This window comes from Strix aluco, chromosome 3, assembly GCF_031877795.1.
Source record: "Strix aluco isolate bStrAlu1 chromosome 3, bStrAlu1.hap1, whole genome shotgun sequence".
NCBI lineage: Eukaryota > Metazoa > Chordata > Aves > Strigiformes > Strigidae > Strix > Strix aluco.
In genome coordinates, this window is record NC_133933.1 from 27,977,208 (window position 1) to 28,002,771 (window position 25,564).

Here is a 25,564-nt window from a genome sequence, read left to right on the forward strand (position 1 = left end):
TTTTCTTCATTTTTATTTAATTTGCTACCCATATTGGACACTTTTGGTAGGAAGGTTTAGTTAATTGGTTGTTTTTTCAAGTCTGTCTTATACTGTGAATTCAGAGTTGCAAACTTCTACTCTTCCATTTGGAGGTGGAAACTGTTCTGAAATTCTTATTCTTATTTTTTTTTAACCAGTGTGCACATTTTGCACATGCATTTTGTGCAATTTTTTTTTAACCAATATTTGTATTAGGTAAGAATAGTAATTGAAATACTGGACCTTTATCATAGTTTGTAGCATACTCAACTAACTTGTTCTCATCTTTTTCCTCACTCCTCATGTACCTACTTCCTTTTTTACCTCTTCCCTAATGTTCTTCTCTGGACATGTTTTTCTTTTATTTCTGCACACACACACCCCCCCGCCCCCCGCCTTGTTTTAATGTATGACTTTGGAAAGCCCAAGTAAATATTAGTTTAAACTGTCTTTAGAAAGCTGTGAAATTTGTGATCATTTGATCTGCTCCTCTAATGAGTTCCAGGGCCTCTATCTTTCTTGCAAAGGGAGTTCAGTCTTGCTCTGGTGAGCCCTGAAACTAACAGCAGTTGTTCAGAGAGGTCACCAACATAATGAGAAGGGCACTCGAGATATCTTGAACCACTTCCATGGATGGCCATGAAGATTAATACCAGGACCTTACATTTGACCTAATATTCTATGGAGAGTCCATGTAGTGAGCAGAGCAAATGGGATGATGTGCTTGTGGCAGAGTGTAAATAAAGCTGCTGCATTCTGGATTTTTTTTTTTTTTTTCCTGATATGTAAGCTAAAATATGGCATCTTGTTCTTGCTTAAGGTCATGAAGGTGTGAATTGTTATGACCAGGTGCATTCCTGAGAAGCAGTAGCATAATCTCCTTGCTAGTCATCGGTGGAAGAAGGCAGGGTTTTGTATGCTGCTGTATCTGCCAGCCTCTGCTGAAATGACTGGAACTTGGTGTTTTGAATTGTGTTCATGAAGAAGCTGATGATACAGTAGAACTGATAATTAAGCACAGCAATGTTCTTTCCAATTTTCCAATCACATTTTGTGATTTCATTACCTGTAAGACCTGTAGAACTGTTATTTTGAAATAATTTGTTCTTTGTCTATTGAAAAAGCATTTTATTCTTTCATTTAATATTTGCTCTATTTTGTGTTTACAACACATTCTTTGTAATTTCAGAATTCTTCTGTCAACATTCTATATTTTTATCTTGTTTCATATTGCTAATAAGTTTAATTGTGCAAGCACGCAGTGCTACAGTTAGTCTAATCCTAGCCCTGTTCAGTCATGCACACTAGTTTTTTTCAGTCTGTTGGTCAAAGGCTAAATGAGATGGTAAGTAAAGTCTGGGACTCTTCAGCAGGCTTGAAAGTTTTACCTTAAGCCTTACCATGTTCGTATTTTAGGACTACATGAGTTCATAGTGGAGTGCAAGAGATATGCATATGTGAATCTTGCTGCCTATAAATACCTATAGTAGAGGCATATTTCAGTATAGCATTTGATTTTAAAATGTAGGTACTAAAGTGAATAGAACCCTCTCTGCCAACATGGCTAAGAAATAAAAATAAAAATGACTCAACACTGGGACAGGTAATCTTATATTGGATAAAATTACAGGGTTTTTTTCTCCTCTTTGGAAAAATAAAAAAGGTTAAATTCCCTGGAACTATGATAAGTCATAAAGGACATTTACTTGTCTTTTGCACTGCTACTAAGGGATTTTTTTTCTTCTCTGTCTGGGGAACCTGCCAGACAGAGGTCTCTTTCCCCATCAGGTGGATTTTTTTGTCCTGCTCAACATCTTCCTCTATACTATTCCACCTTCTTTGGGAGTACTCCGCTGTAGCTAAAAGAAATATAAAAGCTTTAATTTTTTTTCTTATAGCAATTACTTCACACTGGTGTTTCACACAGCTGTAAATCTTTTATCAGATGCTTTCTTAAAACTTTTTGTATTAAATAGCTATATGGACAAAATATTAATTCATTTTACCCAATTATGCTATGAATATATACCAATATGAAACAGCATGTTCTCCTGAACAACCTTAACCCTAAATGTGCTCCCTTGGCCCCCATTGTACCACATGGTGTTTTTCACATTGGAGATGGGGGTTGAGATAAAAGCTATGTCATCTGGTTTTGATACAGCACTGGGTATATGATAGGTATTTAATATTGATGATAAGAAAAACAGGCTGCCATGTTTCAAATCAAAGCTATTGAACCAGGTCATATCCTGGATATATATGCTCTTAGGACTATACTTGCAGATCTGAATTTCTGTCTTCCCACCAAAGTTCATCCAGCTCTCACAGGGTACCAATTTAGTAACCATTCCCTAATATACATTGTAGATGGCAGGTGCTAGAGTCTTTGTCATTGTGCCCCAAGTCTAAGGCACTCTGCCTGAAGATATTAGAGCAGCCAATTTTATCTGTGTTTATAAAACTGGCATTTCTGTTTTCTCAAGTCTTCCAGGTAGCCACAGTGAGCTCTGTAACTGGTTTGTTGGTTTGTTGCTTGTTTGTTTGTTTGTTTTTCCAGAGACTCGTGGGATATTAATCATATGAAGTTATTTTAGATATTTATATTATGTTGCAAATATTTTTAAACTGATCATATACAGTGCGCAGGGAAAAGGGTAAGCATAAGCAAAAAAAAAATAATCTCTTGGTCCAACGGGTAAATTTTCAGTACAATATACGAGCATTTAGCCACACAAGTCCCATTAATGTTAATGGTCCCAAGCTTTCTTTTATTCATCACAGCACTGATTGCACTTGGTCAGCTCTTTATCAGTTTGAAATATTGACAGTAGGAGGAGGCGTTCCCTTAGCCAGGCCTGACTGTTGCAGTGCTCTTTTAACTTAGTCATCCTGCAAATGCTCCTATAAATGGATTTATTTCAGCAGATCCAAAATACATCAACCGGATCATCTTACCCCGGTGCTAGCCCCTTTGCATTGGCTCCAATTTGCGAGAGCATTGATTTTAAACATTGATCATTACTTATAAAGCACTCTATGGTTTTGCACTATCTTATGTATTAAACTAACTTGTTACCTGTGCTGCTGCTAAAGTCCTATCTTTATCTTGTGAAGTGATTATTTGCTTTCTGTGGTTATGATTATGATTTAGATTATAAAACAAGGCTATTCCCTGAAAATATGTTGGTCACAATAACTCAAGATTTCTAAAATTTCTGCTACGCAGCCTTGCTTTTCCTTTAGTGGTCTATATGTCTACTTCAAAATTATTTCCATGCTTTCTGCAAATGATATTGTGCTTACTATAGTTATTGCAGAAGAGATTTTTCTTTTTTTGGTCATACTATTATGGAGCACTTTGTTTTATTTGTTGGAAAAACAAACTTTACTTTGTTTTAATTGGGGGAAAACCAGACTTTTGTGGGTCATGCCTTCTGGTTTCTGAATATTTCTTTAAGTTGTCTTTATCTGCTGTCCTATAAAATCTATGCAGTGTTGTACAAGCAAGTAGTTGTAGCATAAAATATTTCCCTATACTAACCAAGGTGAGGAACTACAGAAATATCTTGCAGTTCTTGAATTCAGAGAGTCATTTGTACTTACACTGATGGCACTCTTTGGAGCTGCATAGAATGGTATTCTTAGGGAGTTCAGAAAGAAAAACACTATCTACCTCAGGGAGGGGGGAAAAAAAAAAAAGAGGAAATAATCCAAATTTGACCTGATACTTTGTATCTAAACCTGTCTGTTTAAAATTTTTTGTTCTGACCATGCTTACATGGACGTAAATTGGGATTTGTGCTGTTATTCTAGGGTAGTTAGAGTTATAACAACTGATGCTTGGAGTGGAGTGTGTCCTCATATTTTCTTCTAAGTAAAGAAAAAAATTAGTTCAATAGTAAATAGTGTCACATTTTTATACAGACCTTTTTTTCAGGCTTGGTAATTAATAGTGCTCTTTTATTCTTGTTTATGTTAAAAGTTTCTTGATTTACTAAAAATGAAACTTCGCCAGCAGTCGTGCCATCGCTAACAGAATGCATTCTATTTCTTCTATAGTAAATAGTGGGAATTTTGGTGTAGTGGAGTTTTAGCCCTTGGGGGATTTTATTTTATGCATTTTCAAGTCGTTCAGTGACTTGCTGCAGAGACAAGAAGGAAGGAGGGGGAATCTATTTACACAAATTACAGTCTTTGTTCCCATCAACCTTAATAATTGGATGAACAAAAGGAATGCTAGACTGGCAGGTACAACTATCACAGGTAATATCTTTTGAGCCAGAAACAAATTATTAAGTGAATTGTGGAACCAGGGTGAAACCTTGTTGGGAAGATTCAAGGAGGGGGTGGGGATAACTTGTTTTTAAGAATGTCTACCATTGGGAAGACTTCCTGCATTGTAGAAGGAAAAGGGAGTTTTATCTTGGGATGAAAGTTGTCCGTTCCATGAAAGTTTTGGCACTATTCAGAGTGACTTCCTTTACAAACAATTTGCACATTTAATTATTATGTTTTGGAGGTTTTCTTTAGTATTTTTAAAAGATTAAATGTATTATAAAGACACTGCCTCTGCCCTCCAGCTTTCAAATTTAGGTGGCTCTCCCATTTATTTTCCTCCTTTAGGATTCTTTAATCTTTCTTCCATCTGTTTGATATTTTTTCTCACCCAAATTGTTCCAATTCAGTGATTGAAATATGCCAATTCAAGCTACTTATTCCAAACCTGTGTTAGATTGTCACATTTGCATCATTAATTTAAAAAAATTAGGATATTCCTGTGTAAACTTGATTATGCTACTGAGCTGCACGCACTAAGGGGGAAAAAATGAGCTGAATGGGAATCCTGGGTGAAGCAAAGACTGCATAATTGGTTTTATGCCAGACCTTCTGCCTTTCACATAGGCAGGAAAGGGCCAGGGAAATGTCAGAGGTGGAAATCAGGGCAAGGCAGTACTCCTGCGGAATTGCAAAGTGACCGTCAACTGCAGCCAGCCTGAGAAACGGCCAGTGCTCAAGGTTGCTTTAAGACAGAAATGCCCGGTTGTCCTGGCTTTATAAGCCGCCAACTGAAATCTCCCTCCACATAAGAGCCCCAGGATTCCTACTGCATATTATGTTAATAGTTCGCAAGCAGTCCCTCCCCAGAGGTCTTCCTATGGGACAGGGCTGCACTGGGTATAAGGTTTCAGGGTACCCTGGAGTCAGTCTTGATAGTTCAATACTTGCTTTTTGCAGCAGTTTGGGACCCGGATTGACGGGCAGACCCTGTGCCTGAAAGCCCTGCTCTCAGCTGCTCGATGCGGTGGCAGCGTTCCTGCACTGACATAGTCAAAGGCCACATGCTGTTCAAGAGCCGTCGGCCAGCTTTCCTCTTGGGCGATGCCATTTTACACTAGACATGCTTTGCTGCTACAATTACACAGTTCACCCTTTTAGTAACAAAACACAGTTTAGATTGTATTTTTTGTAAGGGCTTTTTTGTTTAGTGTTTTAAGTGCATCTGTAAATAAGGTTTTTGCATTGTTAAGGATGAGGTGAGTAATTTTTTCCCCTTTTGCTTACGCTGCCCTAGCATCGCAAGCAAAACTTTAACATAATCAGTGGGAGTTAAATAAGCTGGCTGTCATCTGAATGCTCAGGCAACAAGAAGAACAAAAAAAAAAAGGTGACTTGGAGCCATTGTTGCATCACATGGGCAAGGATTGTTGCTTTTTTTGTTTGTTTTGAATATGGGTGTCTTTCTATGAGGCACTACAATTGGTAAAGATACAAAAATGGTCACACTGGAAACAAAAGAATAGAAAGTCTCGTACTTCTTAGTAATGTTGTATGTCCAATCACCCACTGTTTGATTTAATCTATTACAATATTGTAATCAATCATGATTTTCTGTGTTGCAGAAAGTCTCATACTTTGAGAGAAAGGGAGAGGGAGAAGAAAGAAAAAATTATCAGTGAATTTTGCAGAAGAAGAGGAGAAATTTCCTTATTACCATCATTCAGAATTAGTCAGTCATGTATTCTGTAATCACTCATGTTTTAAGCAATAATGTAAAAATCAACACAAAGGCAGGCTCGAGCAAAGTGGTCTTTAATTCAGGAATCCCACAAGGAATTAAAATTCTGAAAAGATGACATAAGATCAATCAATAGCTGCCTGCAAATATCACAATATATGGAGGCTAAATGACATCATGCTATGTGAAAGAAATTGTTAAGGAAAGTATTTTCAGCATTGTCCTTATCTCTTTTTATTTAGATTAATAAAATTGGTTGAATTTTAAATCTTTACATGTCTCTTTTGTATTAGGAACAAAAAGTTGACACCATCTGCCCTAAAGAATTTACAGTAAGACAGGATTGAGCACACATACATAGAAGGCAGTGAAGGAAATTTTATGGAAGTTATTCTTTTAATCCTGGTGCTTTGGCAGTCTAATTTATTCCTTGTTTAGTGTTGCAATTTAACTTACATTGGGCAAACAGAATTATGACAGTATTTACTAAATGTTATGTGCTATATCAATTTCCTATCATCATAGTTTTCTCTATTCCACACTTTCTCATTTGCTTCAAGTTGAATCTTGTGTAAATTTTGCCCTTTATTTAAGCCCTTACAGCTTGAGTTACATGGCTATTCATACCATTGAAATACCTTTATACATGCTTATTTCTGGATCAGCTTTTGTACTGATTTTACTAACAGATGTAGTTCAGAATTTAGAGGTATACTGGGTTTCCTCCAAGTATTGATTAGAGTCATGAGAGAATCATGAACTCCTCACCATACATGGAAACACACTGAAATGCCAACAGATATCACTGCTGGTGATGTTTTGTGTATCAGTTGGCATATTACTTTTTCATTTGCATCCTGACACACAGTAAAAAATCTCAAGTCCTCAGCTGAAGAGCAGCTAGCCCAACTTGGTAGGAGGGAGATGTTACCTCTGTTTTCCTTTACTGCCAGCATTATTATGTACTATCGTGGTTGCCCAGGTAGGTGACTGCACACAGGACTTAGCATAATATCTGGTTTTATCTATCCCCTGTGAGGTATATTTGTCACATTCTCTTTATTACTGGATGTAGTACAGGAGTTTTTCCACGTCCACTGCATACCACTGTACTGCTTTTCTAAAAACCAGAGGAGAGGAAGGGTTTGAGTTGTATTTATGGCTCTGAAACTATTTTGTAGTGTATGATTATTCAGCTGATAGATAAATGATATTTCATTACAATGCTAGTTTTGTTTTATGCTTCTGTATGTGCTTAACTCTTACAATGAGTGCAAGGGTTTGATTCTTGGGAATAAGCCAAACTACAAATTGATAATGAAACCTCCACAGCTGGTTTACTGCACTGGGTCATGTTTTCTGTGGCACATTCTTTACAGAACTGGGCAGAGCAGAGAAGGTTGGTGAATTTGGTGTATATGACCTTAATGTATGATAAATAACATGAAATCTCCAGTTTATTGGGCCATATACTTACGATGACATACTATGAAAGGAAAAGGAAATGATAACAGCACCTGATGCTGAACTACTAGGGGTGTTTCTTCCCTCTCTTCCCAGTTCTGTTTTCTAAATCAGTCCAGGGACTGTGACTGCTGTGTGCATGATAAATTCTTCCTTTTGTTCATCTGGAAACATTAGTGAGAGTAAGCAGGAGTCATACATATGCTAAAGTAATTTCTAAGAGAAAATCACTGGATTTCTTAGCTTCCCATGCAGCGCTTGCTTCTGTTTTCTGCATATTGTAGTTTGCAGTAACAGGGCCAACATGTTAGCTTTATCCTGATGACTTTCATGCCCTTAATCATATGGTCATTTAAAGACAGCAGGGTCAAGGTGGTCTTTCAGGATTACAGCTAACCCTATGTGTCCAGTGCAAGAGAGGTTGGACGGCACTTTTCTGTTTCCATTCTGTCCTGATCTGTAAGGGCAATGCTTTCACTGAAGCTGAACTTGAGGTGTTGAAGACAGTGTTTTGGTAGCTGTGGATCATATTCTAGGTAAAATACTCTGTGTAAATGCTGTGAAGTGTTTGGATATGTTTTCAGTGAACATTTCATGCCAAACCCAGTAAAGTAATTAATTTACAGAGTGTGCAGTTCCTAGGTAGAGGCATATTGGTAACACAACAAAATGTAATGGAATATTATTAACCCTGTCAAAGCAGGATCTGCTGCACTTTCAAGTTGTAGTTCCATTAGGTGGCAAATATTTTGGAAGGCAATGAGTGAACCTTTGCAATTACCTACACTGATGGAGGTTGAGGAAATAATGGTTCACTGTCAACAGGTATGTCATGGTATCTTTAGAACGCTCCCGTGTAAATAAGAGAAAAGTGAGTTTACTATCTATATATAAATCTTGCACCTGATCATTCCATTGAAATCCTTCTGTAATATTAGTTCCTGCAAATAAAATCAGTTTTAGGCTTGCTCTGGAAAAGGTCATTATGTCAATAATAGTCAGGTGAAATACTGCCACAAATACTACTAGATGAAAATATTTTATATTCCTTTCAGTTAATTCCTAATTCGGCAGTTTTATTGCAGTTTATTGGTCTACCTTAAAACTCTGCATTAACTTGGATATGCTGTTAGCTTTTTTTGCAGTTCTACCATGAGTAGCATTTGTTGCTGAGTTTGTAACTTGAAACTATGGGTTTTGCTGAGTGTTTGCTCTGTGGTGTTGTATTTCTGTCTAAAAGGGTTTTTTTCCCCCTCCTTTTAACATTTCCATTTTTGTCCTGTAGTATTCCTCAAGACACTCATTAGCTTATTTTAGTGATTCCTCTGTTCTGTATGTACACTGTCTAATCAATAATCTTCTTGCTGCAGGATTTCCACCTTATTGTGCTTTCAGCTTCTGTGATGTTGTGTGATGGGATTCTGCCTTGTCTAGTGTTGTCTGAATTTGCTGTGTTTCAGATCATTACACTGACTTTAAATTTGATGTATTTGCATTTTACTCATTTCTAGCCTTACTCTTTTCCCTTGATCAGTTAAATTACTCTGTGCAGTGTTACATTTGTACTATGCTGGAGATACTAACTAAAGGCTTATAATTGAAGTACTATTTACAACTGCTGACCTCCAGCTCGTTTCTGATTTCACTGTGATGTTGACCTTTTATAGATTGCACCGTTGTAAATCTTTGAAGTGATTCTTCTTGTCATCATATTTCTAGTAATTATGATTTGCATTGCATTAACACCTAGAAGCCTCTTCCACCTTACCCTTGTTGCATAAGATGACCTTTTTTATGCACTAATTCACATATGGGTAACAGAATACAGTTCTTTCTCTAAAGAATTTATCCTGAAATGAAGATGAATGCTTGCCTCTATTTCCATACTTTAAATATCATAGCTTGAACTAATGAAATTGCTCATAAAGTATTCTTAGTCCTAGAAACTATTTTGTTCCTTTTCTAACAAAATCAGAGTCCATTGAACTTCTTTCTAGCCTATGTAAAGACAAATAAATAAAAATAAAGATTATAGGTATTATCTGAGAGAGACCATATATGAGTAAAATTTTTCTCAAATTTTGTTCAAGTTGGACAATAACATAAAAGAAAACATCAGCTGATTATTGGGCTGATGGTTTCCTCTTTGTTTCTATTTCACTTCAGTAATAAGAGCAACACAGGAACAAACTCGCAGCTGATCCTTACCCTGAGCAAAACTCAACTCCTGGAGTTTCAAGATTACCGTTATTATTTTTACTCTGATAGCTATGCTCTGAAAAAATAATGCTGGTTGGATGTGTGCTTATTGTATAATGTCCCAATGTACACAAGTGGAAGAGTTATGAATTCTGTTCCTAGACTTGCTTAATAAATGAATTTGAGTCAGGACACTAGTTTCTTTAATGGTTGTATGGCTTTAAACATCTGTGTAAACAACTGGGTGTTGACTCTAATGACAAGGGAGTGCTAACAGATTATGGTATCATCTGCATCTCCATATCAGGTTTCACCCTGATCTCTCCATGTTTTTCTGAGGCCTTCATTTATTTGTTTAGATAAATCTAGGTAGTAAGACTGTCCAGTTCCTTTTGGGTCTGGCTAAGGTCTCAGATAGTTCTTGTGTCAATATTTTGTAGATTGTCCTAATTATGTTTCTCTTCTCACTAAGAAGTTGTAAAGTATGTGTGAAAAGGTGCATCTTTGCTTTGAACTTCTTCCCTTTTACTTTCCTTGAATGCTGTCTTGTTTGTGTGTTGAGCGTGCCTTGGAAAGCTTCTCTGCTCCTTATCTGCCTTTCCTAGACAAACTCATATTCTTGTATTATGTCCTCTTCCTTGTGCACTAAGTGCAGCAAGCCAGACTTTTTCACTTTATCTTCATATGGGAGTATTCTCATGCCATGATCAATCTTACTCTGAGCAAGTTTTTTTAAAGAACTACTTTGTATAAATATAAAATCTTTAATGTATAAAGCATGGTTTATTTATTTTTTCCATGGTATAAAGAACTGATTGAACAGTCTGGAAATTGCCCACTTAATTCTAAACTGCAACTATTGATGTGCAGAGTAATAAATACAGACTGAGAATCTGCTCTTTAGGGAAGTCTTGTGATGTTCTGCATAATATGCAGTATTTGGAGAAGGCTAAACTAATACCCTTTTTTGGATATATTAGTGTTTCTCAAATGTCAGTAAATACCTAGTGTCTAGGTAATTTTTCTGAATACATGTGAGCATTTTGCTGATTTTACATATATTTTTAAGGCTACAGAGAACAAAACAGTAGTGAATTTTTCAAACATTACAGAACCTTACACAAGTATTATTGGTCACCATTCTTCAGGAAGGAACACGGCAGGGGGTTTAAAAGATGGCTCTTGGGTGACATACCCCAGTCATTGGCCGAGTACAGACTCAAGGTCTCCTAATTTTCAATCTCTTGATTTAACCACTGGGTATTACACTATTCCTGAAAAAACATCACTCTGTAAGTGAGGGGATAAAGTGCTACTAATACATCAAATCTTATCAAATGACTTTAAACTTATCTTAGCTTTCTTTTCACCAAGGTTTGCTGTAAATCTTTCTTACTAGGGAGTAGCAGGACTTGTGTCCTTGCTAAAAGGGGAAGATTGATTTACTATATTCATATGGAACCAGCAGCTTCCTATGACTATGCAATAATGAATTGGAATATCCTATAGGTCTTACCCCTGTGCAACACTTCGGGAGACCTTAAAGACTGGAATATGTTACAGAAGTCCATTTGATAGAAACTTATAAATGTGTGTCTTCTGCATAGAATAACAGCATAACAAATCTTTTAGTATGTGCAGTATTCTTATTCTTCAAATACTCTAATTGATTGTTCATTGGGCTCAGTCAGCCAAAAGTGGAGAGAAACTTTGTACAGACATCATTAGTTTTTCTCCATTTAAAGATTAATCATGAAGAGCTCTGGCTCTTTAATTCTGTAATTTGTATATTTAATGGGCTGCTGCAGAATCTATGACAGTAATTAGCATAGCCTGAAAACTCATTAATACGCAACAACATGATTAATGCAGCATTAATGCAAACATGACTGAAGTTATTTGGGTTATGTAGTAAGAAGATTAAAGCTAAAATGTCCTGTTTGTTTTACCAGTAGTGGGTATAATGGGGTAGCAAGCAAAATAAGAAAAAACAGGTATCAAATTAGTCATTTTAGTGTAAAAGAAATACTCAGTTCTCAAGAGGATTTGCAGTTTTGCCTGATAGTTGGTTTCTACAAGAGGTGTTACATATTTCCCCCTTCCATTCACTCATCGTATTCTGTGTTTACGCTTGTTCAACCTTTCAGTTTGACTTAATTGTTTTGCAGTTTGAGGTATTAAGAGTATATAAAAAAAAGTCTTTGAATTGTGTCATTCTGAAAAAAGTTAGGCTTTTTTGATATATGGGGCTTTTGTACAGGCTAGTTTTAAAAACAATGGATTTTTAGCTTCTTGTGGTTTTGCTATCATCACAAAAGAAAAGGGACTGCTGACCTGCAATTGGACACTCCAGTTACAGTTTGGAAAAGATTTGGCAAAATTTTTTTCTGTGTTTGTGTGTACAAATATATCCATGTGTACATATGTATATAGGCATATATGTATAATGCCTAAGTATATATTTTAAATTTCTACTAAAAAAACTAAAGCAACTTAAAAATGAGCAGCATTTACATCATCAATGGAATTAATAACTCAGTGTAATGTTTGTGATGGTGAACTTCAAAAATATTTTCACACTCATTAAGATAACAGTAAAAGATGGAGCCTCTTCCTGTACCAAAGACAACAAATGACATTGGACAGATTTGGGAAGAATAGTTCCCAGATTCTTCTCTCAACAAAATGCAGAAAGCTATAGGCCATCACAAAGTGTGAAGAACTTCTTGTATTCAGCAGAGGATCTTCATGAGTATGTGCAGAAAACTGGCCTCTGAGTACCTTCTTTTTCTCTCCACTGTTTATTATGTAAAACTGCTTTAAATACTGATCCATTGTTGTGAAAGGTGAATTTTCTTATAAAAAATAATTTTTTAAATGTGTTTTAGCTATTGTAATGACATGTAGCATGCAGAATCGCTCTCACCGAGAGAATAATGACTGAATAGTAATTCAATGGAAATGTATAGTAACTGAGAGTTTTACTCCCCATCTATCCTCTCCCCAGTTAAAAACAAATTTTGTTTTATAATTTCTGTGGGAAAATGTACTTTGATTAGGAAAAAGCATTTGTGCACTGTCTTAATATTAAGTAAATGCTTAACGTTTGTCATCCTGAAGAGACTGCTGAGAGTCTAATGATGTAGTCAAAATTTTCTATACAATTTCTATTCATTTTACTTGGTGTTATGCACAAAGGCTTTAGTAAGCATAAAGAGATCACTTTCTTTGCCAACAATTTTCTGTTCATTTGATTGGAATGTACAATTATATAATTATTTACACCATTTCATATAGCGATATAAGTAGAATGGAAATGCAAATTGTGTTTGTACAATTGTACAATTTTGGGAGAAATTGCACTGAGAATGGATGTGCTTCACAGATTATGCAAAATTTATTTCTAATAATGCTTTGTGATTTTCCAGATATTGGGCCAGTTTGTTTTTTTTCTGTTTTTTCCCATCATAGTGTACACTATTTTCCTTTTATAATTTCTTAAATCCACATAATATGCTAGGGTATTTAATTATTATTCTTATCTTGGGCATATGGGTTAGGATTTCATGTGTTTATGAAAATTAAACTAACACTATTCTGGCTGACCGCATTCAGGTTGGAAATACATTTATGTGGCTGTTCTTGATACTTTTGGACAAATTTGTTCATGTGGTTATATATAGGTTTGGGTGAAGGTGCATGGGAGTTCTGAGATTTGTAGCAACTTCTATGTATTTAATGAGTCTAATAACTTATATCTGTTGGCTATTTTGAGCTGGACTCTGAACATTCAGTTGTAAAGGTACTTTACAGGTGTTTTAGCTTAGTGCATGGTACAAAGAGATTAACCTGGTCTAGTGGAAGGTGTCCCTGCCCATGATAGGGGGGGTTGGAACTAGATGATCTTTAAGGTCCATTCCAACCCAAACCATCCTGTGATTAATTCTAAGTAGGCCACTTTGCTGAAATCTCTCAGCTGTTATTGTAAATGCTGTCTTCAATTACCTTGCCCCTCTGCCTACATTCTCCCCTCAACTCCTCTCCCCTAAAATTTCAAAAAACCAAAACACATTTTTTGACTATTGTGAATGCTTTTGTATTTTGAAATGCTGATTTTTTTTTGTTTTTGTTTTTAAACTAAATTCAATCCAGTTGAATTGGAAAGATGTTTCACAGGAAACAAAACCTCTTTAATCTGGGTGAATAGCTTCTTGGTCAAACAAAACCTATTTTAAACTTTTTATTTTGCAAGAAAAAATGTTTAGCACTAGTCAGAAGTGAATTTTATCGCTGTAATAATTATAAATTATTAGTATATGTTATGCTAATCTGGGAGCTGCTATAATTTATTAATATTTTCCCCCTGACTACCAACTGCCTCTTCTAAACTCAAAATAATCCCATGTGCTCTGTAAACTTGCTTTAAGCAAAAACCACAGCCAGCCTCTCAAGAGCACGTTCTCGCCTGTTAAATCCTTTTGTGCAGATCTTGCAAGCCGTATTGAATTGTGCCAGAAGAATCTGAATTCAGGTGTGAATCTGATTCTGAATCTGAAATGTTGCTGAAGTTCTGACTTGCTAAATTTACGTGAGGGAGGTAAAGAGGTGGTGTAAAAATTGCTCCGTATGCATTTTCTGCATTAGACAAAAAACTGGGTTCTGACTCATCTGACATTATAGTAATAGTATATCTTTTTACTTTTAATATCAGCCTGTACTAAAAGGAACTCTCAAAACTGTGTACTCGCAGGGTAGCATGCTGGTATTGCTTCTCAGTTGAACACCTTTAAAATGCCTGCATTGGTCACTCACATCCTCATTCCTCTACTAACCTCAATGTGCCATCTTTGAAACTAGGATAAAAATCTAATCACAATCCACTACTGCAGAATTGATCCTGACAGAAGGTTAGTCTGCCCTAACACACTTTGGGATACTTTAAAACATAATAGTAATTTATTTTACTTGCACTTTTGTTACTGTGTATTCTTTTTGTCTTTTATGTTGACCGTATACAATACTTGTATTATGTTTTTTACAATGCCATTGTAATTAAAGAAATTCAATTACAGAAATTGAAGAAATTTCTTTATTTATAATTAAAGGAATTCTGACAGCTTCTTCAATTGCAGCTATAATTTGAAATGGAATTAAATATTTTATTTGAATGACATACATTAATGTTTAATTTGTAGTAGAATTTCCTGTTGTTTTTTTACCCCAGAAATGATAACAACTCCTTGTGGACCGATCATTTTTGTCACATAAACAGGCGTATTAGGTGAATTCTTGAGTTGCAATTCAACATTCAGTTGATTAAAGGTATATTCCTACTATGCCCCACAGATGGTCGTGTTTTCCATCCAAGATTTAGTAGCCTCAGTAGTGTGTCTGAGATGCAGTTTCTGTATATGACAATTTACAGAAGTAATTGTAATGTCACTATTTTATTTATGTTTCTATTTATCTGTTATATTTAACATTGAAATTAAGGTTTTAGACATGCATACTGAAATAGTAGACAAGTCTTTGAGAAACTTTCGTGAAAAATCATGTGTCCCATCACCCCCCCTAAAATAAAGTTTTTCTGGTCATCCAATGTGGTTTTTGAGTTCTTTGAAACTTTTCAGATTTTCAAAGGAAAGTTTTCTGTGTTCAGGTTAAGTAAGATCCATTTCCAGTGCTCAGCGTCAGTAAGGCAGAAAAATGCCGTACTGTTGTATGTACAAATGCAGCTGTTACAAGTCTGAATGGGATTTCTGGCTATGTTTTGTTCTGACCATGAGGTCCAACCTGGACTTGAGAAATCTTTTCCCATTTTTTCTTTTATTAGTATGTTTCTGTGAAAAATACTAATTTCACAAGTTTTTATCTTCGAGTGAAAATATCATCTATGGGGCAGAAGTTTGCTTAATATTTGGTTTCTCCATTGCACTGCTAGAAATTCAAGAAAATATTAATATTGAGGTATGAAAGTACTTATTTAGAGCTAGCTTATATGAACTTCCTTATCTCATGAGAAACTCCAAAGATACGTGGACTTAAAGGGACCGAGTTCTTTTCTGAATTATGCAATAGGTGACAAATGAATTTAGAAGAATTTGCTGTGTGGGCTATGACTGAAAATGGTGGTTCCTGACTCATCAATACTTTTTATGAAGCTATGGTATCTCTACAGGCAGGAATTAAAGTTTGTAAGGCTCTTCAATATCCAAAGAATAAAGAAAGCTCCTGCATAACATTTGAAAACTTTTAAAATTGCTGCCATATTACTGTTATGAACCATTTAATTTATATTTTCTAACACAACATTATAAAATACATGTGTTTTTTGGAGAAACTCAATTATTTTGTTTGTATTTGTCCTTCTGAATTAGGTGTGAGGAGGAATCCTCTGGTCTTCAGAAATGTCTTTTGGCAGCTCCATAAAAATACTGGCAGTTTGTTAAATTAACTGTGCTCTCCAGTGCTGGGATTAGAGGCCATCAGTCTCAGCCTCTCCAGCAGATACTGCAGCTGGAAATACCTGGAACCTCAAAGTACAGCAATAGTGGTTATTTCTGAGCCAGGCAAAGCTGTGCTTTTCCTTAAGAATGGACACTGTTGATTTTTTTATATTTTCTGGAGGTTACTTATGTACAACTGCTTTTGGCAGGTATTTTAACAGCATGACTGATTTTCATTGCCTAGAGAATATGTTTCATATCTGTGAGTGCATCATGTGATTTGCATGAAAACATTTACGTGATTAGGAAATGAGGTCAAAGGATATTTCTTATGGGTATAGGTAATTAACAAACATGATCTAGTATGAACATACATCAGAACTGTATTTTTTTTATTTTTTTTAAATATAGCTGCTGTCTCCAAGAAAAACTTTTGTCATTTACTGTTTTCTGCCTGACATAAGATGGTGAAAATGCATGTGAAAAGACTGAATAATTTGATAGAGTTTGGTAAAACCCAATAAATTATCCTGTTCTGTAAAAAGCATTTTATGTAGAAATGTCATGAAGTGTATAGTATAGGTAGATGTTGCTATTGCTGCCTTTTCATTTCCCTTTGCAAAAAAGTTAGTACAGTAGAGACATGGCTCTACTATAGACAGCCTGTGATATCTGGAGTTGCACGTTAGAAAAGTTGAGCCAAATTTGGTATATGGTTTTTTAATTTTCTCATTTGTTTCTGTAAGATGATGTTCCAGGAGATAGCTTAACAGAAAGGCATTATAGTCACAAAAGATTTGTGGTTATCCAAAACTTGTTTATTCGTAGTTATGCTTCTTGAAACTGGATACATAATTTATGAATTTTTTCATTAATGTGTCCTTAGTTACTGAGTAAGTTTATACCATGGACAACAATATTCCAATATTTATAAGCTGTTTGTTTAGCTTGTTGTTTTGATATTTTATTTGTGGTAAAATAATGTAAAAAAACCCAATTTTTTTTTCTTGTATGTCATTAGAATAACATTTAATGGGCCGAGACAATGTTTTATCAGAAACCAAATGGAGGACTATTGATAATGATCTGGAAGGTTCTTAATTAAGCTTAGTTAATCAATTATTCCTTGGGATATTTCCAATTTTTGTTAAAAATAGTTCTTAGGTGTTCTTTGTGCACTGATATATGTACTTATAAAATAATATATATAAATATACATATAAATACGTGTGTGTGTGTGTGTATATATATATATCTATCTTTTGGAGTCAACCCCCCACTATTCTTCACAGAAATCCTTCCATGCAGGAAACTCATTCCTACTTTACCAATAGAAATGTTAAGGAACATGTGAAACACCACATGTAAAACATCAACTATTAGAAGAGTATGCTAATATTTGAATTACATTTTTTTTAAGAGTTTACTGAACAACATAAGTCACAATTGCACATCTTTTTTTACAGATCAGTAAGAGCTCTGAAATGACAGAAATTTCTCTCAAAGTCTTATTCAATCTGGATTAGTAAAATTTCTTCTGCAATGACTGGCAGGGCTTTTAGGTGTAGTAAACTTCCATGATTTTGGTTTTCCATTTTACTGCTGTTTGTAAAACAACTTTTTGTTTGTAATTACACTGTTAGAATGCATAAGAACCATTTTTGGCATTAACCATCTGCTTGTTTTTTCTAATCAGGTATTAAAGTGAAATTTAGAACCCAGGAACCTGACGGTTTGATTTTTTTCTCTGCATCACCTGGGAATCAGGAGGAATACATTGCTCTTCAACTGAGGAGTGGGCGTCCTTACTTTCTTTTTGATCCACAGGTACAACAAAAGACAGGATCCTATAAAAATAGCTTATATTATTTCTTTCAGTACTTCTTTAAATACTTTTTTTTTAATTATTGATACAAGTTAACTGACTCTTCAGAACCCTTAGGTAACTGGAGATTTTGGAGAGAGAAACGTTGAAACACTAAAGCTTTGCTGATTTTTTATGTTTGCCACAATTCATGACTCTTTTATGAATTTTTATGAGTTGGGGTTTTTGTCAGTACCACCAAACACCACTATGGTTTAAAGTACCAAGATTTCAAAGGTGGGCGGAACTAGTTTTTGAATTAGTAAATAAAGGTTATATATATTTCTAGTCAATTATTTTTAAGCTTCCCATCTTGAGACTTTGTCTTTTCCAGCTGAAATCAGAGTGCTGCCATTCTGCCAAATCAGAGTGATGAAAGTAGTCTGTCATTTCCAGTAATAATGACCATAGCAAAGACATAAATAATGAGGGAAATATTATCAAATAAATTCCACAAAATTAAAAATAAGGCCACATTCCTTGCATTTCTGTTTTTTCTGCACCTCAAAACTGGATGTCCTCATGGAATAAAAAGCATTAGAGACTCACTTATAAATATGTAAGAAACTGTAAGTAATTATTGGATTTTCTAAGGATATTGGCAGAATGTGGTATCATATACAACCATATATGTGCATCCTTTTTGTAAGGTTACCGCTGCCTCAGTGTTGCTGGAAGGTCTGGTCAGTATATCAGCCATATCTTTTGTCACACCTCAGTGTCTAGTTACATGATTGGCATTGTGTCTACTGCTCCAGGGGGGTTGAACTGAAACACTTAATGGTATAAAATGGTGGCGATTTAGAGATTTGATGATCCACGGTTAACCTTTGCTTCCTGAGCTCTGCCATGGTCCAGGCACTGGTGCTCCATGACCACACAGAGGTGTTCTGCAGCAGTGAAGATGCTCTTCAGCTTTGGAGAATCTGTAGAGAAGGCATGGTGCTGCATAGAGGCTAGGGTGTATGTGATCCCCATGCTAGAAAGCATTAAATCTACTTCTGACCCCAAGATATAAATTTCTATTACTTCCACTGCATTTGCACACAGGCTTTATCTTCTTTTCCTTGTTGCAAACTGAATCAGTGTGTATTTCAATTTTTGGGACTACACTTAACATTGTTGTTAATGTTGCCCTCATCCACATTTTAATAGGTACTAGTTGTGTTTATCTATTCTACACTTATACCTTCACTTAATTGAAAAGGAATTTTTCTTTCTTTTGCAAGATCTTTCTAGGTGTAATAGTTTGATTTTTTTTTTTTTTGTTGATGTTTGTTTTAATGGGAGAGGATGTTTTTCAACTAGCATTTTAGTGCTTCAAAAAGTATTCTTAGTCCTCCTTGCAGATTTGCTCCTTCTGAAGTAGCTTTATGTCAGCTAGGTTGGACCGATTCCCTAGAAGTTGTTGTATTTGTTTGGATTCCAGTATTTGGGGGACAGGGAGGAATGGGGGCAGATGGGAGAGGAGCTCGTTTGGGCTTTTTTTTTCCTTCCTCCTTCTCTCTTTTATTCCTTTTTTCCCTCTGTCTTTTAACTGTAAAAATACAGGTCTCATCCATATTCAGCCCCTAGAGCTTCTCAGTTCAGCTAATATTTTCAATAGTTACTATCTTGAATTTTAACAGATTACTTGTTTATTTATCTTTCTGTTTCATTTGAATCAGACAAGTATTTCATGCTGATTTCTAGGATGATCACTTCCATATTCCCTCTTCTTATAAAGTCTAAAATGGCCTATTGCTGCTTCAGTGACTGTTTATAGAAAAAAAAAAATCTATCATTCAGGGCATTCAGGAATAGTGTAGGTCTTAACATTTTGATTTACTATCTTGAAAGCTAATGCTGTCTAATTTCTCATTAATAATGTGGAAGAGATTCCTGCGCATTCTCAGATTCAGAAGTAGGGTACTGTGGCCTACATCAATGTATTTCTTGTAGTGTCTTTTTCAAAAACTTTTACCTGTGAAAATTCAGTTATCAAAATTTTTGTCTTCTGTATCTTTAATATGCTGTGCTACCTTACTACCTTTACCTTTGTTTCTAGGTTTTCCCCATAGTTTGTTTCTTTTTTCTTTTTGCCATTATTTGCTATTTCTATCCTATATCATCAGCTATCATGTTCTGTAGCAGCATTTCTTACTCCTTATTTGTGCATCACAGTTTGCATTAGTGTGCAAATGCTTTGATTACTTCTTATGGACATCATGTGGTTTCTTAACCAGGTTACATGCATTGTTTTCTCTAATTATGGTTGTGGCATATATGATAAGCATTTATGGCCCTACCTTTGTGCTCTTCTATGGAAAATTGCAAAAATTCTTTTTGATGACAGTTGTCTGCTTCTTTCTATCTATAGCAGTGTGGTGTAATATTCTGTGCTCCCTTTCAGCTGTGTCCTCTCACAGGTTAATTATTTTTACCCTTACTCCCTTTCAGGATGTCTGGTATGTATCTTTGCTTATGATCAGCAGCATGTTTTCTCTTTGGTGTATCTGCTCTGGGGATGTCCTGCCAAGTCTTCTTAGTGGGGAGTCTTCAGCAGCCTAACTTCTTCCTTTCCTAAGTGCTAATTTCAAATCCTTTTCTTCCTGTCCATTCATACGTCTCTCAACTTTATGTACACCACCATTCATATAGCTGTTGTCTGACGATCTCTTTTGTCTCCCTTTTGTGTTGTCTAGCAGCTCGTTTTGCCTTCCTTATTATTTTACTGTCATTCTTTGCAGATTTCTACTCACGGTCCGTGAAGCGTGAGTTTTTTTGCTAGCAGATGTCTTCCTCAGTCTTGTCTCCATAATCAAATTGTCCCATAGACCTTCCTCCAGACTCCGTGTGCCTGCAAACCTTCAGCTGTCTGTGGAATTTCTTCTCACCATAACACCTTTAAATCCACCCCTGAACTACACAATCAACTCCAGCTAAATTTATAGTCATCTGTCAGTGGCTACAGGTCATTTGTTTTATCTTTTTCCCAGGGAAGCACTGAATATTTTATACAAAGTGAAATCACTAACGGTGGAAATTTTAGGCCAAACTGGAGCACCTGTTGCCTTAGTGATTAGGACAGAGTATTGAGATTCTTCTCACAATATGGAGGGAATTGAATCCAGCTCTTCCATTTTAGAAGATGATCCATTTACTAAACTTTACATCAAAAAGGAGGAATACCAGATACTTTTCTTGTTGCCTGTGGTTTGTGCAGAGGCTGAAGTAGTAGGCACAGTCTGAGGGTGAGCTGTTACTCCCCAGAAAAAGGAAGATGGAGAATGCCTAGCTATGAATCTCAACTATATCTTGCTGCTTGGCACTGGCAAAACTTCAGTATTTGTTCACCTTTTCAGTGGTGGGCATTGAAAGAACTTGACTGGGAGAAGCGTAGTTATATTCAGACTTTGTCATCTAAACTGTATCTTTGAGGATCCATATTTGTGATGTTTCTGTGTATTTTCATGAAAGCAAATGTCAGCATGAAGAGCCACAGAGATTCATATTTGCTTAGTTATTACCGAGAGCTATTAAAAATTAAGACTTATTATATGGCTCAGCAAACTAATCCAGATTTAGTTCGCTATGTGTGATTTCCAAAATGCATAACAAGCCATTTCACAACAGGATATTTGAATGGGATCACAGAGTCACTTGGGTAGTTCTGGATAAAATGTCATACAGAGGCCTCCAATGAAATGAATGCTGAACCCATCTCTTTTTTTTTTTTCTTTTTTTTTCCCCCTGAAATTAAGCACAGGTTAGCACATATGGTTGTGTGGTCCCAGATTGAATTGGTTACAAATAAATGTGGTTTCTGATGTATAAAACTGTTAATGCTCTAGACTGTTGCCAAACATAATACGAAGAACCACTTATTCAGGCACCTGATCTTTAGAATGCAGCATCGTTTGTAACAATTTTAACGCTAACTAAGTACACTTTGATGAGACAGCATTTAATAAAATGCTCATTAATTTCATCATTAGCAAGGGTATGCTAAGAAGTAAGCCAGTTTCTTATGTCACGCCCAATTAGCATCCCATGCTAGTAATCCCATTAGTATTGTTGAATTCACTAATGGAAAAACTAATGGGCATGCTACCAGGGCACATTAATTGGGCATGACACCAGTTCTGGTTTTAATTATTAAACTACGATAATGAAATGTGTGTTTGTAAAATATTAAAATGTTGAAATAGGAGAGAAGACAATAAAAAATAGTATATGAAAAAGTGCACATTAGTATGTAAGGATATATAGCTTTGTATTGTTATCATGGGATAGAGGACTGCTGTACAAACTGCCTCAGTACCAAGATGTTGGCTGAATGGAGTACGAAACGTGCTGTAAATATTCATGGGAAATTATTTTTTCTGTAATCCTGTACATATGTACACATCATGTATATTTTCATACATAGGATACACAGTGACAGTCCCCAATTCAAAATGTACTGTAAAATGTATACTGTGTTCATAAATCTGTATGCTGACAAGCAATTTCTGTATAGATGCACATCACTAAAGGCAGAATACTAAATTTTAACAGGAGGCTTTTAGTATTAATCACAATAGGTGGTTGTTTTTATCAACAGGTTTTCATCATATACATAACTCTAAGGTCCTTGAGCCAGAAAGAGTACTAGAAGATCTGGGAAAAAAAAATTCTGAACTGTCTGGTTTGCTACTGCAAAGTAACAAGCTAGACCCCAAATTATAAGGAACCTTTTACTTTTATATATTTTTTGGAAATTGTTTTTTTGAAGGCTGTCTTAAACCATAAAGTAACTGCAGAGGTTGTGATTCTTTAATATTATGTAATTCTGCCTGCAACATAGGACAATTCTATTTTGTGAATTCAACAGATTAATTTCAACTTCCCAGATGGTTCAAGTACAGTATAAAGTCCTGAGACAGTATTACAGGAATTATTGGGAAGTTAGAAGATTATTTGGATATAAATCTCAGGAAAATTCTTGAAAGACAGTAATTTTATTTTTATTGCATAATTATATGAATTTGTGTGGTATTAATTTTGGTTGTTTACAGTCTTGAGATTTGGTTTGGCAACCACATCTGTTATATTCCTCTTACTCAGCAATTCAGAAAATATTTCTCTGCATTTTTTCATGGATTCTCTAAATTCCCCCCCTCATATCATTATATTTTTTGTTTTAATAAAACCAGCTAAAAACTGTAGTTAAATTAAAAAACATTTTTAAAAGCATCCTTTGAACCCTTGTGTGGTAAAAACATTCTCTGTAACTACCTTTTTTTTTTTTTTTTTTCCTGAATCTCTTGGTATGACCTTTTCCTTCATAAATATATTATACTCTCTCACCTAAAAATTCAAGTCCTTTTGATACCAGGTTAACAGGGACAGAACATGAATCTTCATACGGTCCTACAAATACATCTCTTTTTTGGGTCCCTTCTTGTAGGCAGGTGCTGCAGTCAACAATCCTGTTGGATTTCTGTGGATGGCACATTGAATCCTTGCCATCAAGCTTCGCAACCATGGCAATCCATGAAGTAGTTAAATAGAGACTTAATTAAAAAAATAGATAAAAATAAAAAATAGGGGTGACATGTACCTCAATAATTTGTGCCTCATCCTTGTCTTTCTAGGGGAACTACACAGGGTTTTCTATTTTTAATAGAAACTGAACTGAATCCTTGATCCCTCATTTATTATTTGAGAAGGTTAATTTAGTGGGGAAATCAGTCCTAAACATCATTCAGTGTTCTGAAAGAAGTTAAACAGAAGACTTTTGTCTTTATTTTTAGATGTTACATACCACAGAGTGTTATAAAGAGTAAGGTATAATTCTAAATCTTACCTTCATAATATTCTAAATCAGATTCTTCTGTTAATAAAAAGGGATCTGCAGTAGCAGTCACTCCAACTAATGATGGTGGAAAAGAGTACAACGATAACAGTTGGCACCAAATAATTGCTACAAGAATTCAAGCAGTAGGAAACATCACAGTGGATGGGCAGTACACAGGTAATCAATTCAGTTCCATTTTGCTTTATTATTTTGGTGTTACTCAGGTATGGCTCACTTGCTTACTTTTCTACTGCTTGTCTTCATCCATATAGCAAAAAATTCACTCAATTTTCTGACAAAATCGCTATGGTTTTGTCTGAGTATCTAAGGTATCTGTCCACTGTGAGTCTTTGGTAATTTAATACCAAGTGTGAGGAATTCGTCTTTTTGTGCTCGTGACTCTTATGACTGTGTTAGTATTCTTTTGTAAAATATTTTGTAAATATTTCCAGAATATGTATGGGAAAGTATTAGGATATTGTGTGACATTAGCCTCTTTTCTCAAATGTCAGTATTCTGCTGTTGAGTTGAAAATCTGTTGGAAAGCATTGAACACAAGAATAATGTCCTATCTTGTTCAGGTTCTTCCTTAGCAACTAGTGGCAGTACCATTATTGGTGAGAACACAGGAGTTTTTGTTGGAGGACTTCCACAGGGTTATACTATTGTAAGAAAGGATGTAGGTGAGTATGACTGTGGTCTATATGATATCACAAATCCTATACAGTGGCACTGACTTCACTGCCTTAGCAGTACTGTAGGCTGTATTGACGTTGTGACAGGAACATGAGGACAGTGCTTAATTTGCATAATTATTTACATAATTGTTTTAATAAAAATATCTGTACAGTTTCTTGAATTTTATCTTTTGGGATAGCTTGAAATATCTGTATAGCTGATTTCATCAGCAGGAAAGCAGTGTATGAGATCTGTGTACATCTTAATGAATTCTCTGCACAGAACTGTAAACCTGCAAGCAAGCTGGTATGCATGAGAAACTTCTGGGTATGCTTTACATTCTGGATTCCCAAATTCTTTTTCAAAATACACATACAAATTGGTTTTATTATCTTAAGCACAGGGTTATGCACACCACTGGGATGCAGGGTTAGAACATACTGGCCTTTTTTGGTGTAAGTTTGGATCTTTCAGGGATTGTTGCATTGAACTCAGTGGTGTATGAATATATCTGTATTCTACAAGTGTATTTATGTGCAGCTGGATTGTAGCTGGCTCCTGCAGAATCAATAAACATACATCTTCATACATAAACTTGGTCTATATGGCATTCTATCAGCAGATAACAGAGGTGACTGCGTACAAAACCAGTATACAATCAGCTGCTCTCAGTGGATTCATATCCAGGCTTGTGCTTTTTTTCATATAAACCTGACAGCCAAATTGTTTTTTAAGTTTGTGTTCTCACAGCCATTAAGAATGTGAAACGTAGTTGATGATTTGATGTGAAGTACACTAGAGTACAACTTCCTCTATCCTTCCTTATTTCAGTTTACTAAACCCAGAAATACAGGCATGTGGTGTTCTAAAACTTTGGTTCATAAAGTAATCCAGGATGCCTCCCTCAAAAACCGCAACGAAATAATCAAAATGTGATCAACTATAAATACTATTCAAGAGAAGGCCATCTATAAAACCTGCTTTATATTTTTGTACCCAGTAAAGAAAAGGAGATAGCAGCCATGAACTGCTATTTTTTTAAATCTTCCTGG

At 35.5% G+C, this 25,564-nt stretch overlaps 1 protein-coding gene across 1 annotated transcript in view; it reads left to right on the forward strand.

Annotated features, from left to right (window-relative positions):
- USH2A (usherin) overlaps positions 1–25,564 on the forward strand; it is a 390,731-nt gene that overhangs the window by 119,701 nt on the left and 245,466 nt on the right. Inside the window, exons 21-23 of the mRNA XM_074817915.1 lie at positions 17,846–17,976; positions 23,885–24,011; positions 24,416–24,517. Coding sequence (XP_074674016.1) covers positions 17,846–17,976; positions 23,885–24,011; positions 24,416–24,517 — 360 coding nt within the window. The remainder of the gene's footprint in view (positions 1–17,845; positions 17,977–23,884; positions 24,012–24,415; positions 24,518–25,564) is intronic.